This window comes from Talpa europaea, assembly GCF_964194135.1.
Source record: "Talpa europaea genome assembly, chromosome: 7".
NCBI classification, from domain to species: domain Eukaryota; kingdom Metazoa; phylum Chordata; class Mammalia; order Eulipotyphla; family Talpidae; genus Talpa; species Talpa europaea.
Window position 1 is genome coordinate 115994315 of NC_140074.1, and position 16405 is coordinate 116010719.

A 16405-nucleotide genomic window follows, 5' to 3' on the forward strand; every position below is an offset into this window, starting at 1 on the left:
AGTTCTCAGGGAGTACACTGGTTTCTTCTACCTTTGCACATACTTTTTACTCTGCCTAGAATGTCCTTCCCCTATATTATTCACCAATTCCCCTAATTCTTCAGATCTCAGGTCAAATGTTATTTTCTCAGGGAGTTCTTCTGTGTCTTCCAGGATAGATCAAGGCCCCCATTTCTATCCATGTAGAGCACCCTGTGCTTTTCTTCATAGCACTTGTCCCAGTTCATAATTATACATTTGTTTGTGACTGTGTATTCTTTGCCTTCTCTCCCCCAACACATATTCCAGACTATAGTTTCCATGAGGGTAGTATCCATTCCACTTAAAATTGCATCCTCAGCACCTAGCACAATGCATAACACTTAGTAGGCACTTAGTAATTATTGGATGTATGAGTGAATGGCAAGGGGGTAAATGAAGTTAGAAACATCAAGTGTTGCCCTTGTGCACATACTCAAATAGCATTTATATATGAAATGTGTTGCCTCATTCTGATTAATTATAGAGTTCAGAGAAATTCATCTAAATTGGTCAACAGAAAAGTAAAGATTACCATATGAGGCTAAATTTAAAAAGACTGGGGAGATAAAAGCTGATGATACGATCTATGTATGTGATAACATGAATAGGGTAGATGCATATTTGTTTACCAAATCCCAAAGGTTAGCAAAAAGGAAAACCTTTTGACAACTACACTGTGGACTCCCCAGAAAAAGGACCATGTGTTATTCATCTCTATATCCCCAGCTCCTAGCATGCTGCCTTGCACACACCAGAGGCCCAAGATATGTATGTTGAACTGTTTGTTCATTGAATCTTAAAGGAGGTAAACTTGGATCTGCTATAAGGTAGTATATAGTTACTTGGGAAACCCCAGAGGCAAAAAGAGAAAAGTCTGAATGGGGTCAAGAAGAGTTCCTTTACATGTATACACAATAGCTATACAATGGGCTCTTTCAGGGACATTAGGGCTATTCAAGGCCCATCCCTTGACCTTTTCAGATCATCCTTATGAAGGGCAATCACCACATGCTCTCACCAAATGCATCTTCTTTCTACCACCAGGGACCAAATTCTCAAAGTTATAAAGCAGTGGTCTCACCCTACCTCACATTGTTATTTCCCTTCAGTGCCCTCCATGCTCTTGGGTACATGCCCCTTTAGTCCCCTTGGCCTGTGCTACTCTGGTTTTCACCAGAAGGGAAAATCCCAGAAGGTGGTGCCCTTCAATCAGAAGTAAAAATGGCTGCATCTCTCAGGGCAACCAGAGCCTGAGCCTGGTATTCCTGAGCCCACAGCAGGAAGGCCATTAGCCTCCGTCCCAAGAATCCCTGCAACCAGCATCCCTGGCATTTAGCCTTCTATCCCTGGCACTTAACCCCCTAGCTCCTTAAGTAGGGACATTTCAAAAAGTTTTTCTTGGAGCCATGGAAGGTTTAAAAGAATTCTTGTACATTAAGAAAATAAATCCTCCAAAAAGAGCTATTGAGCTGCTCAACCTCATGTATGCCTGCCATCTCTCAGGACTTCAAAAAAAGGTTGGGGATTTGGATGTGTGTCCATTAGCCTCATTCCAGCCAGTTCCACTGGACTCATTCCAGATGGTACCTGAGTCTTGGGTCCCAGGAGGAGTAGAGGCTGCACCTTGTCCCAAAGCTGGTTCCAAAGGCATAGGCATCAAGATAATAGATACTGTGGCTTGTCGGAGGTGTGCTGGTGCACCACAGAAACCAGTCCCAGGGGCTTCTCCTGCCTTCCCCTTCCAGCAGCCTTTAAATCACTGAGTATTAAATACTGTGGAGGATCCTTCTCCCCCAGTCCTACTCTGGGGCTCCCTGCCAGACAGAAGGCTGCAAATGAAGCAAGGAGAAATGAGAGAATGGGCAGCAGGCAGGGGTGCCCATCACTTATCAACCAAACATGGTCAGTCACTTTCCAGCAGCACTCTGGCAGCCTGGGCAGCCAGCATTTTCTGGCAATGGAGAGCACAGTCCTGCAAGAGTTCCCCTTATTTGGCTGCCCTGTGTCAGAAGCAGGGGGACAAGCGTCAAGGGGGAGTCCCTCTCTCCTTTGACATTGACAATTTCAGAATTACAACACACTTTGGTCCTAAATCGATTCCTACTTCCTTCGCCCCTTCGTCTGCAAGTTTCCCCTACAGTCTCTGGTAGTTTTGACCCCATGAAGAGCCTTCTCATTTTACCTGGCACATTCCAGAGTCTGGCAGGCTTTCTAAAAGGACAGCACCACCCTCTACCTCCTTTAATATGCTCTGGTTTCTCTTTAATGGGAATCCCCTAGGTTCCCCAGCTCTCTCTCCTCCCCTAAACTAAGAAGCTTGGAAAAAGGGAGTGGATTGGTCCTAGGTTAGTCCACAGGAAGAGAGACATGTTTTTACAAAGGAGAAGTTCCCAAAAATGTTCACTCCCACACCAGGAACAGCTGAAACCTCCCAGACTGAGCCTTCCCTGCAATATAAACAAATCTGAGTTCTAGAGAGTTTAGGGTGGGGGGGGTGACAGAGAGGCAGGGGAGTGGGTTATGGCCTGTATTCCTAACTCTGACCTTCAACTTCTAGGACAGGGTGAACCTTTAGGTCTGTGTCCTTCTGACAAGATCACTAGTGGCTATACACAGTCTGAAAGCTGGCAGACCTGTCACCTCAAGTTAGATCACCTTCAAACATGTCCTAATCTCTGAGCCTCAGTTTTCTCACCTGTGAAATGGGCATAATTATACCTACTGTATAATATAGTCATAGGATTAAATGAGATAATGTGTGCAATGTTACTTAGCCTATAGTAAGCACCTAGTAAGTGAAAGCTTTCTTTCATGCAGTGTAGCAGGGGCACATGGCCTTGTAGCATCCTGATTATATTCCTTCCTTCCTGGGACCCTGACGTTACTGTGTCTACTGGTGATGCAGGCTTCTTGGGCATTTGAAGGGATGCAGACTCTCCCGAGTTCAGGGATTCCAGGATTTCTAATCTGTTTTGGGGAATAATTCACCATTATTGTGTTTTGGGTGTACAGGGCCCAGAAACTGACAGTGGTGATATCTAAATCCTGCATTGACATTCTGGACAAAAACCCATGAGGTCAGAGAATTGGATGGAGCTTCTGAGACAGATGCCAAAGGAAGATGCTAACTTGTATGATATTATCAGAGTGGTATAGAAGAAGCAAGGCTAAACTGCTTCCTACCCAAGTGGAACACCAGCTACTTGGTAGCCTACCAAGTCTTTGTCCGAGTGAAATGGAAGCAGGGGTTACAGAGGCCACTGGTGGAATGTACTGGAACATTTCAGGCCCTTTTTCTGCACAACCACAACTTCTCTAGGCATTGGGCCATCAGCTTTCAGGATTTGATGCAAGTTCCTCACCCTCCACCATGCACAGCAGGAGAAATCCGCTCTGAAAGTAGCACTCTTCTCAGTCATTGCCACCAAGTTTCTAAGTAGGAGGAGTGTCAGTTCAGTCCTTTGGGACTTTTTCATTAGTTAGACTTGGTTGCTTATGCTGTTTTTTGTTGCTCTCGAGCCATCTTGTGGAGTACATGTGTTGGGCACAGGATATCCATGGGAAGAACCGGGAATAGATACCTAATTCAGTCAGGGGTGATGAATTGGACAGGATGTAACCAAGCTTCAGGAGGCCTCACAAAACCTGGAAAAATCCCTACTTTCAGTCCACAGGGCTTTTGGCCTCAACCTTCAGGAGCAATCAGAAATATTAGTTGGGGGAACATTCAAATTATTAAATAACCAACATTGACTCAACATTGTTGGATCTAGTGGCTTGCAATAGGCTGACAAGAAATACCAGAGCAAATGGGTCACTTTGCTAAGAATCGGGGACAAGGGATAAACATAGATAAAATGACTAAGGAGAAATGATGAAGCTACCCAGAAACTTGTACCAAACGATGGGCAACACAAGCTGGACATCTAAGTCCTGAGGGAATCATTCATGTCTGACAAGGTCAGTTGAGGAAGGTTGGAAGGCAGTCTAATTAAAAATTGAAGCAGATGACAGTGAAAAGGATGGAGTTGCAGGGTGGGGGAAATCTCATTTACCAAGGCACAGAAAAGAATCTATGGTGATATTCTGCAGTTATCTATTACAAAAGCCCTTATAGATAATATTTTTTGCCCTGAAAATAAGCTATGAAGCCTACAGCTATGTCTAAAGGAAATCGGACTATAGATTAACTTTCAAATCAAAATCACTCATCCATTCTGTTATCTTTATAATAGCTTTGAATTAGAGTCTCATGATAGTTGGATACCTGATTGATGTGAAGGCATGAAAGAGGAATAATCTTTGGAGTATGGTATGTGAAATACTCTTTGGAGTATGGGTAGCCTATTTGCCCTAGGAGTAACTATATTTTTGAGGCACACTAGAAGATGGTAAATGGAACAGCAGAAAGAGAAAAGAGAAATTTAAAGGAGGTGGAACAAATAGGCCTTGTGTTTTATACACAGTCTCCAATATCCTCCCAAGACTGATTTCTTAGGGGGCTGGGAAAGTCAGGTGTGAAGAATGCAAACTGTTCCCACTGAGGTACTGCTGTAGAAACCAGATGGTTCCCCAAGGTATCCATAATCACAAGACATAGCAGATCTAGAGTTTGTTGTAATTAATTTTCCCCTATGCTCCACTTCCATGCTGGTGACAGGATATAGTATATAGTAAACTGGATATAGATATAGTAAACTGAGGACCAAGACACACCTATTCTCCTCAGGCAGCTTATGTATTTTATTTACTTATTTAATTTCAAAAAAACCCCACAACCATCATCCAAGATACACCCTCCACACTTCCCCCGACCTTCTTCACTTCTTTTTTTTTTATTTATTTTTATTTTTTATAAACTTTTTTTTTATTTTTTTAATAGAGGCATGTTTTTATTTTATTTATTTATTTGTTTGTTTGTTTTTGTTTTGTTTATACATGCACTGGGTACAGTCAGAAGCGCGGGAGGGTGAGAGAATTCACCAGAGCCAGAGCGGGGAGCAGAGCAGGCAGAAGGTCCGAAGTACACTGCTGAGGGGAGCAGCGGGCGGCTGGAGAGGTCTGCGCGCCATGTGGGACCCTCTGCCGGTGGCCGGGGAGCAGCCAGGGATCGAACCTGCACTGCAGAGGCTGCGGGCAGCTTCGCAACCCAGCGCTCAACCGCTGCGCCACCGGGGAGGCCCCCTTCTTCACTTCTGATAGCCTTATTTCTGTTTTCAATATCCACTAGTTTGCTTTGTTTTATGCATCTACCCACTAAGCTTCCTTATATTGCACATACAGGTAAAATAATCCAATATTTGTCTTTACCTTTCCGACTAATTTTGTTTCACACGATCCTCTCAAGTTCCTTCCATTTTGCTGCAAATGCAAAATTTCATCTTTCCATGTAGTTGAATGATATTTTGTTGTGTATATGCAGTACATCTTTATCCAATTGCCTATCCATGGTTACTCAGCTTGCTTCCATATCTTAGCTATTGTAAATAATGCTGCAACAAACATTGTGATGTATGTAACTCTTCAAGTTGATAATTCATATCCTTTGCATAGATACCCAGAAGTGGGATCATATGGTGGTTGTGTTTTTAGTTTTTTGAGAAGGTTCATACCGTTTTCCAAAATGACTACACAATTTACATTCTCACCAACAGTGTTCCTTTTTCTCCACATCCTCACCATTGCTTGTTGTTAACAGTCTTTTTGATGTAAACTTTTATCACAGGTGTGAGATGATATCTTATGGTTCGGATTTGCATTTCCCTAATAAGCAGTGATGATGAATGTTTGTTAAATGTCTGTTGGCCATCTATATATTCTCTTTGGAAAACTCTCTATTCAGACCTTCTTCCCATTTTTTCTTTTTTTATTGGGTTGAGGATCTTGTTAAGTTGGATGAGTTCTTTATATACCTTGGCTATTAACTACTTATCTTATATATGATAGGCGAATAATATCTCCTCCTATTCTATAGGCTGTCTTGTTAGTCTGCTGGTATTTTCTTTTGCTTTTTGCAAAAGCTTTTTAATTTTCAGTAGTCCTGATGGTTTATTTTTACTTTAATTTCATTTCCCTTGTCATTGGGGTTGAGTTCCCAAAAACATCCCTATCATTGATGTCATGGAACATAGCACCTATGTCTTTTTCCTTGTATTTTATTGTTTCAGTCTTCAATCCATTTTGAATTTATTTTTATGTATAGAGTTGGAGGTTGATCAGTTTCATTCTTTCAGATATGGCTGTCCAGTTTTCCCAGCACCACTTGTTGAAGAGATTTGCCAATCTCCATTGTATAATATTGGTGCCTTTGTCATAAATTAGATGTCAACAAGTGTGTAGATTTATTTTGGGGTCTTGATTCTAATTCATTGATGCATGTGTCAGTTTATATTTTAATATCATACTGCTGTAATTACTATCACTTTACAATATAGTTTAGAATCTGATAACATGATGCATAGTTTTTATTGTTCTTTTTTGCTCAAAATTGGCTTAACTATTCAGGGTCTTTTGTGATTCCATATAAATTTCAGTATTTTTTATTCTATTTCCTTGGAAAATAGCATTACAATTTTGATAGGGATTATATTGTATCTGTATATTGCTTTTGTAGGTCCTTTTGACCAGGAACATGGGAAATCTTTCCATTTCTTTGTTTCTTGTTTTATATCTTTTAACAGTACCTTTTCCCTCTTTTGTTAAATTTATTCCTAGCTATTTTTTTAATTTTTTTAAAAGATTTATTTATTTCTGTATACAAGCAGGATGGTGAGAGAATTCACCAGAGACAGAGCAGAGAGCAGAACAGGCAGATTGACCGAAATACACTGCTGAGGGGAGCAGCAGGAGAGGTCTGTGCACCATGTGGGACCCTCGCCCGGGGCGGCCGGGGATTGAACCGGTGCTGCAGAGGCTGAGGGCAGCTTCCCAACCCAGCGCTCAACCGCTGCGCCACCGGGGAGGCCCTATTCCTAGCTATTTAATCTTTTTTATGTGATTTGTTTTCTTACTTTCTTTTTCTTCTCATTTATTGCATATAGCAATACAACAGATTTTGTATATATCGGTTTTGTAGCCTGACACTTTCTACACTCATTTATTGTTTCTAATACTATTTTTGTATGAATTCTTTAGGGTTTTATATATGTTACCATATCATCATCTGCAAATAATGATAATTTCACTTCTTTTCCAGATTGGATTCCTTTTATTTCTTGTTGTTGTCTAATTGCTCTCACAAAAACCTCTAATATGAAAATAAATAAAAGGAGTGAAAGTGGACATCCTTGCCTTCCTTGTTCCTGATCCTAATTTATTATTTTTTATTTATTTATAATTTTTTATTTATATCTTTTACATAATTGTGTATTCCCCGTAAGATTCCCACCACCAGTTCACCCATGAACCATCACCACAGTCACTTGTGCTCTTCTCTCCCCTGTTTTGATCCCTTTTCCTCCCCCTTCCTTGCAGAATGTCTCTTATTTATGGTTGCCTGCTAGTTTTGTTTATTATTATTATTATTATTATTATTGTTTTTCCTGATTCCTTATTTGGTTCCCCTATATTCCTCCTATAAGTGAAACCATTCGATACTTTTCTTTTTCCTTCTGGCTTATTTCACTGATATTCCTGATCTTAAAGGAAAAGATTCAGTTTTTCACCATTGATTATGATATTAGCTCTGGTTTTGTAGTATATGGCCTTCATTGTGTTAAGATATGCTCTTCCTATACCTATTTTGTTAAGAGTTTTTATCATAAATGGATGGATGCTGTTTATTTTCAAATGCTTTCTCTGCATCTATTGATAAGATCATATGATTTTTGTCCTTCCTTTTGTTGATGTGTAGTATATTACATTAATTGATTTGTGTATAGTAAACCATTCTTGCACCACTGGAATAAATTCCAGTTCGCTGTGGTGTATGATCCTTTTAATGTACTGATAATAGGAAGTTTATATATTTTAGAGTGGGAGAGAATGTTTTAAAATGATTAACGTCCATTCTGGGTATTCCATAGAGGAAAGAGCCAAATATTATGTCTCTCACAGTGAACTTCTAGGGGTACCCTAAAAGGGAGTGATAATATTCATTTCCTGGAACATACCCTTAAACGATAAGTAGGATCACCTACAGGCCACGGGTCTATTATCCACAGCCTTATCTAAATCCTTTTTCTTTTTAACAGCTTCATTAAATTGTAAGATTCACTCACTGTACATATATAATTCTATCATTTTTAATAAACTTATTCAAATTGTGTAATTGTTACCACATTTCAGTTTTAGGACATTTCCATCACCACAAAAAGTTTGATTGTGCCTATTTTCAGGTAATCTCTGCTTCCACTCCCAGCCCTAGGCAATCACTTATGTGCTTTCTGTTTATACATTGCTTTTTCTGGGCACTTCATATAAATATATCATACAACATGTGGTCTTTTGCATCTACTTCTTTCACTTAGCATAATGTTCTTATGGTACATCCATGTTTTAGGATATATCAGTAGTATTTTTCCTTTTTATTGCTGAATACTATTCCACTTAAATTCTTTCATAAGTTATTTAAGCTCTGAGGCAACACCAAACAGGATGCAGGCACCCTGGTCTCCACCCCTGCCTCTGATTTTCTGAGTGGCCTCTGACATGTTCTTGTTTGGGCATTCAATCCTCCATCTGTAAAATGAATGACTGAATCATATAGAGTGTCTAATATTTCTACTATGTTTTTTAATAAAAATCAACTTACTTTGCATTTTTCATGGCATGTCATTAGATCCAGTATGCCAAAATATTGGTATCTGTGATCCCAAATTTTCCCTTTACCTGTCTTAAAACTTCCACCATCATTATTGTTAATGATGAAGAATCTTTGTATTTAAAAGGCTGCTGTTGGGCCTCCCTGGTGGCACAAGGGGTTGAGACACAACCTATGAAGCAATACGCAGCCACTGCAGTACAAGTTCGATCCCCAGCAAGGGAGCAACCCACGTGGCACAGCAGACCTCTCCTGTCTCACCCACTGCTCCCCTCAGCAGCGTATTTCAGTCAGTCTGCCTGTTCTGTTCCCCACTCAGTCTCTGGTGAATCCTTTTACCTCCCATACCTCTGGCCTGTACCCCAGTTCTTGTACATGTAAATAAATCTTAATAAATAAATAAATAAATAAATAAATAAGATAAAAGACTGCTGTTTAGCAGGAACTTTGATTTTTACCAAGAGGAAAAGAAGGACCGAAAGTCATCCAATCTGAACCAAGGAGAATGAAAAAGTAAGATAACTAAGACACAAGTCAGAAAGTGGTAGGCCACGGCAAGGGGCAAAATGTGTCAGAAAAAGTACAGGAGATCAAAATCCAGGCCACCTGGTTACTTGGGAGTAAGAGGGAAGGGGTACAGGGAAAAGGGAGGCCACTAGAGTTGGAGAAGCATTGAGGACTAGGCCCCCTCCCTACTCTGTTCCCATAACCTCATTCATTCCCTCAGCTCCTGCCCGGGCCCTCTCAGGGCTCTGCTCCTGCGTTCTGACCCCGTTTCCTCAGGATCTTGGTCCCTGCGGAGCCAGGCTCGGCATTTCAGACAGAGGCTGCGGAAAGGAGGTAGGTCGGAAGAGACGCTGTATATCTGCGTCATTTTATTTTCTGTTTTATTATTTTGGAACCTGGAGGCCAAAGATGTACGTGCTTAGATATTTACCAAGAAGTTCAGTGATAGCCCTCAGTACCAAGGAATATCAAAACTTCTCTTTTCTGCTGAACACTTACTACTGACTACCATAGTTTGGGGGATAGAAATGGAGATTTTGAACTCCCATTTCTCCTTCCTTGCGGCAGAGATGTATGCACTGTGTGTGTGTGCATGTGCATGTGTGTGTATGTGTGTGTGCTGTGATGTTGAGTGGGGTGAGGGGAGGGAGAAGGGTTACTTGTACCCTGGAAGTAGGACCAGAGAATGTCTTCAGAATTAAAAAGCTTCTCTTTGCTATGACAATCATCTCTAAATTCAGTAGCCAGAAGGATAAAGCCTCACTGCTGATCCTATAATCTTCCAGAATTCCCTACAACCTTTTGTTCTTGGTAGTGTCTCAGACTCCTGCAGCTTTTAAGATTCCAGGCCTTAGAGAGATTGCTTGGGGAGTGGCTATACTTCTTGTTTCACACCTATGGGGAAAATAACTCCAGTTCCTTGAGTTCTCATTTATTTGTGATAGCATGGATATCTCAAGAGCAGGCTGGGGTGAAGAGACTGAGCATTTGCTGTTGGAACCCTTAGGGCATTTTCCTATAGATTAAAAAAAAACACCTACTCGATATACTTGGTGTATATCAATACCCCACTTGATGTTTTGGAATGCCTGCCTCTGACCCAAAGTCCTGAATGCAGGAACCAGGTCACATCTCAATTGGAATAGCCTCTAGCCCACTGACACCTTTGCATAAAAGCTTCAGGGCCTGCTGGGTTGTGAACTCCAGGGTAGGGGCCATGTCTCTAAACATTACTGTCATTTTTTAGTGCTAAGCTCTGTGTCTGGCAATAGTGATCATTTCAATAAATTTGTGATTAATGAATTATTAATGGTAACTTTGTTGATGGGATGACAGTGGGGACAGTGACAAGGATCTCCTTTTAGCAGTGCTGAGCCTCCCCAAATCTATGGCTTCTTTTATTGAAGGAAACAGACAGGGGTTGATCTTCAGATGAGGTCTTTATCCACCCATTATGTCCATGCCAGGAGGAGCTATCAGTGATAGAGAAGGCAATAAGACAGCTGGTTGGGCATGATACCTGGTAAGGAGAGAACTGGTTTCTCCTATGCACGTCTGCCTTCTCACTGCTCCAGCTAGGGTCAACGTTAGTGTCTTTTGCCAGAAACTTATCAGGCAGGACCATGACTCTCTGGACTCAGAAGATCTAATTCTTAAGCTGTGCCACCTCTGCTGGCTCTTCTGCCCTGTCCAGGCACTCAGTTCCTGGTTCCTCGACTTTGGAACAAAATTTATTTATTTATTTATTTATTTATTTATTAAGATTTATTTATTCATTCACCCACAAGAGCTGGGGTACAGGCCAGAGATGCGGGGAGGGGTGTGTGTGTGAGAGAGGATTCACCAGAGACAGAGTGGGGAGCAGAATAGGCAGACTGAAATACAATGCTGAGGGGAGCAGCGGGTGAGACAGGAGAGGTCTGCTGCGCCATGTGGGTAGCTCCCTAGCCCGCCAGGGATCGAACTTGTGCTGCAGAGGTTGCGGATTGCATCATCATACCGTGTTTAACCTCTTGTGCCACCAGGGAGGCTCCTGGAACAAAATTTAAACCCCACATTCTTGGGAGCTTTTTCTCCAAAGAAAGAATTCATCTGTCCAATAACATGCTACTTTATCTTTAGAACAATTCTGTGAGGTTAATGGAGCAGGTGGTGATTCTGGCATAGATAAAGGAAGTCATTTGCCCAAAATGTTTTAAAATTCCTCATAACCAGGCTTTTACCTCCACCATACACTATATAGCTCAAACAATAAAAACCATTCATCATCTCCTAAGATTGACTGAAAATTTAAACATTGAGGGGTCCTAAAATGAAATCAGTTCTTAGGCAAGAAGAGATTTTAAGAGACCAACTAGCCCACCCTTTGGTTCTCAGACAGGCCAGTGATCTATAAGTTGAGTGTTGGTTGGAAAAGTATTTGAAACACAAATCAGAAGACCTAGCATGTATGTCCTGGGTTTGTCATTTACAATGCAGATGATTTTGAGCAAGTCATTTAGCCTCTGTGACTTAGCTTGCTGTAAAATAGTATCTACATTTTCTATCTTACACACCTATTGTGAAAATTAAATAATATGGTGTATGTGAAAGCTATCAAGTAACAGACATGTGTCAATTTTAATATAAAAGACAAATTTGCATCTTTGGAGACTATGTAAAATGAAAATGGTAATTCTGTGTTCATAAGAAAGTTTTATAAGAATAGGAGTTCAGCTTATGCCTTGGTCATATTCTTTCTTAAGCCTCAATAAAGAGGAAATACATATCCACCTCATAGGTGCATCATAATCATTAAATGAGATAATGTGTGCACAGTGCTTAACATGCTGCTGGCATGGATACTAGCTGCTGTTACTGTTTTTATTAATGAAGACATGAGGCACAATGGTCCAATGAGGTCTGATGGAGCTCTGAACTAGGAATTAATAGAACTCACCTCTTTGGGCCTCAACTTCCCTACTTGCACCATAAGAAGAATGTATGGTTTTCTCCTTCCAGATTATGAGGATTAAAAAAGAAAAGTTTAGGGCCTCCCCAGTGGCGCAGCGGTTGAGCTCTGGGTTGCAAAGCTGCCCGCAGCCTCTGAAGCACCTGTAGGATCCCTGGCCGCCAGGGCGAGGGTCCCACATGGTGCGCAGACCTCTCCTGCCGCCCGATGCTCCCCTCAGCAGTATTCTTCCGTCCTTCTGCCTGTTCTGCTCCCTGCTCTGGCTCTGGTGAATTCTCTCACCCTCCCGTGCTTCTGACTGTACCAGTGCTTGTATAAATAAATAAATAAATCTTTTAAAAAAATAAATAAAAAAGAAGTTTATGAAGACTTTCAATGAACTGAAATTGAGAAACTTTATAAATTGTGACTTTTTTTCAATTGAGTTAAGTTTATAAAGACTCTGAATTTTTATTAGGTCATCAATTTTTGTCATGTCTGTCTGCCTTTGGTAAGGTTGCTCTCTCCATGGAAAAGAATTACAGTAGTTCCCCATGAATAAAAAAGATTTCAAATGTCAGATCTTGAAGTAAATCCTTCAAATCTACCAGAGGACTTACTCTCTTGGAGTGGGGGAACCTCTCTTCATGATGTTCCATTGCTTCAATTCATTGCATGTATGGAGACCAATTGTAATATTCAACCAACTCTTTAATTTCCACTTTGGTTATTAACTGTTTTCAATATTTAATCCCTAAATGACCTCTCCTCACAGGATGCGCCCAGATTACCTTCTTTTCTCTGATTAGTTAGTATGGCTTCAGGGAATAACTTCATTTTAACATTAAACTGGGCAAAAACAGAAATAGAAGATAAATCTGTAGCAAGATCAAAAATAGAATTCAATGCTAAATATAAATCTGGAGGGAATTATCCAATTATTTTGATAGTCCCTTATGCAGACTATGCAGGGTTGATTGCCGTTAGCTTTTTTCCATATATAGAACAAAATGGTTAGCAAATAGCAAGAGTGATAATTTATAATAGTAACTTAAATGCTGTTTGCTTTCCCTTATGTCTTCATGCTATCTTCTTTTCACAACTGCATGCATTCTCTTTGGGGACCATCCAGTCTTATTTTGACTTGTAGGTCAGAGAGCACTGAACTGGGAAGACCAAGATTTACTGATGGAGAGACTGTGCAAACTTGGGCACGTTTCTCAGTCACTTTGTTCCTTCCATTCTGCTGAGCTAGACTTGGAATGGACAGCTCTGAAGGGGAATTCTCTGCTTTTTTTCAGTTTCAATCTAATTTACTGTCTAACAGCTGTTTGTTTGTTTTTTTTTTTTTTTTTGGTTGTATCAACACCAAGTAGGGACTTGGAAACGTGGAGAAGGACTAATGTGGGCACCACACGAGGCAAGGTAGCCTTGAAATGCACGAATATAATGCAAATAGCATGCAAATATATGCAAACCATGCATTAATGTGTAGAACCTTAGTTTGGATCTTGCAAGAAGTACTGAGATCTTATGAGAATTCTGAGCTACTGTTTTGGGGGTTAACCCAAAAGTAATGCTTTTTGAAGTTGTCGCTTTCCCCGTGCTTACTGGGACTCAGCTGCGGGAAGTTTGACACTCCTGCCTACCCCCCCATAAAGATTTCACTAGTACTCGACTCCAACCTACACCGGCCCCGCCCCCACCCAGCCTCACGTCACGTGACACTATATTTGCATACTACCTGGGCCTGGGTGTGACGCTCCCCTTTTCTGTGTCTTCTCATTGGCAGCGCGGAAGAACCAGCCCTCTTCAGGCCCGGCCAATCGCCGGCCCCTCGGCCGCGGGGCCGCTGCGGGGGTGGGGTGTGGGTGGGGTCTTGGGGCGGATCGCTAGGTCCCTTGACCAATGCTCCTCGGGAAAGGGCAGAGCTAGCCGAGGATTAGCTGAGAGGAGGGGTCTGGGGCTCCACGGGCCAATGAGAGGTCTGGACCGAGGGGGCCGGTCTCCGCCCCGTAGGGCAGATAAGCTGCCGCAGCGGGGGTGGGGGGTGCTGTGTGGGGCTCGCGGTGGGGCCGAGGCAGGCGGCCGGTCGGGCGGGCCATGGCGGGGGCTGCAGCGGGCGGCAGAGGCGGAGGTGCCTGGGGGCCGGGGCGCGGAGGGGCCGGGGGGCTCCGACGGGGCTGCTCTCCCCCAGCCCCCGCCGGCTCCCCCCGGTCTGGGCTGCAGCCGCTCCGGGCCACGGTCCCCTTCCAGCTGCAGCCGCCGCACCAGCGCCGGGACGGGGGTGGCCGCGCAGGTGAGCCGGGCCTGGAGCGGGTGCCGGGGGAGGAGCCGTTGGGGGAGGGGGGCGCGTGCTGGGGGGAGGGGCGCGGGAAAGTGTGAGTGGGGAAGTGGTGGGGGGCCGGGGAAGAGGGAGGGGGTCGCGCAAGTCCGCGAGGGCGGAGGGGGCGAGAGCGAGGAGCGGGGAACGCGGGGCAGGACGCGGGGAGAGAGCGCGCGGGGCGGCGCGGCCGGGAGGGGCGGGGGAGCTGGCAGATGGAGGGTGGCCTTGGGGGCGTAACTGGAAAGCGGGCAGCGGGGTCGTGGGGGGTGGTTAGAAGGTGCAGGGGTGGCCGCGAGGTGTAAGGAAGGAGGAGGAAGCGGCGCGGGAGGGGCGCCCCGTGCAGGCTCGCGCGGAGCCGGAGCCGGGGGGCGCTGGAGGCGGCTCGGGGCGGGGGAGGGGCAGAGCGCCCCGAGGAGCCATGTGTTCCTTCTCCAGCGCGAGTTTGGCCCCGGCATCCCTCTCAGCGGCTCCGGAGCGCCCTTCCTCCCCGCTTCTTGTCCGCTTCCCTTTGGGCCACCTCCCGGAGCTGATTTCATTGGAGCCGTTGGAATAAGTTAGTTTAACGGCTTTTACTGCGGTGCAAACGCTCCGCTCGGGTTCCCTGCATTCCTCTTGGTGTATCCCAGAAGTTGTATGTTCCCAGATCATTGACCTGCTTAATATGGCTAACCATCGTGTGTGTGCGCGTGTGTGCGTGCGTGTGTGTGTGTGTCCTGGGCGGTTTGTCTCCTTCCACCCACGCTCTGTGTGTGTGCTGGAGCCCTCGCGGGTGCAGGACCTAGGCAGTTTGCCCCCTGCCATTCCCTCTCCCCCCCACCCCCCAAGGCTTTTGTCCTGGGCATTGCCAGCCAACGTGGCAGTGGGGTGAGGGCTGCAATCAAGTACACTGTGGCAAATGCCCCCACTTACTTGAACAGCACCAAAATGTTTTAATAGCAATTTCTGTGGTGGGGTGGGGAGACTAGGAAGGAGCAAGCTTAACTTTGTGTTCACACTCGAAGCATTGACTGGTCCCCCACAAATGCAGGCAGTTAGGATTGGGGAAACCTACTTGCATGAGGAGGTTGGCAATAAGTTGAAAGTGAGGCTTTCATTTGATTCACACCAGATGTGAAAATATCATTGTACACTTCCCAAGCCTCAAAGTTTACCAAATGTACAAAAGTCATGGTCCCTGCCATCTAACAGTTAATGACATTCTCTAAACCAGAGTTTCTGGAGCTTTTTGTGATTACTAAGTTTGGTTGCTGCACATGTCCCTCTTCAAAAGTGTAGCTGCTACAGTGCCTTGGTAGGAATGGGATACAAAGGGTCTCTGAAGTAGAAAGTCCTTGATTCTATCTGGACCTCATTGTCAATGTTAGCATCGCATCTTGGAACGTAGAAACTATGTCAAATCTGGTAGCAAGATGGTCACCAACTAGCAAACGTATGTCTAGAATCTGACTATGTAGAGCAAGACAGTGCCCAGACAGACTCATGCCTATCCTCAGCTATAAAGCAAACCACAAGGCTACAAACCTGTTGGTTTTGTTTGGGCTTCCTTGGAATCCAAGCAGGCACCAGAACTGTAGTCACTTTTAGTAAAAATCAAAAAACCTGCCTGTGTGGTAGCTGGAAATTCATTAGCAGTGACATTTTAAGAGCAGGTGTTTTGTGTCTACTTACTATAGAACTAGTGTTAAAAGGACAAACACTGGGGGATGCTGTGGAAGGGAAAAGAGTGTAGGTTTGGTTGACTGGGTTCTTGCATGACCTGTACCTTTCGTGGAGCCAAGGGCCCCAAGATACTCAGAAGCACAGGCAGCAGATTCTGCATAATTTACCAGGTGATTTAGGGCAAGTTGGGTGGCCTCTTGCT

The 16405-nt window shown here is 43.7% G+C and overlaps 1 protein-coding gene across 1 annotated transcript in view; it reads left to right on the forward strand.

The window, feature by feature from the left end:
* Positions 1–14321: 14321 nt before the first annotated feature.
* FAM117A (family with sequence similarity 117 member A) overlaps positions 14322–16405 on the forward strand; it is a gene marked incomplete at both ends in the record, with an annotated part of 43454 nt that continues 41370 nt past the window's right edge. The window contains one exon of the mRNA XM_084239412.1: positions 14322–14517. Within this exon, the coding sequence (XP_084095538.1) occupies positions 14322–14517 (196 nt within the window). The remainder of the gene's footprint in view (positions 14518–16405) is intronic.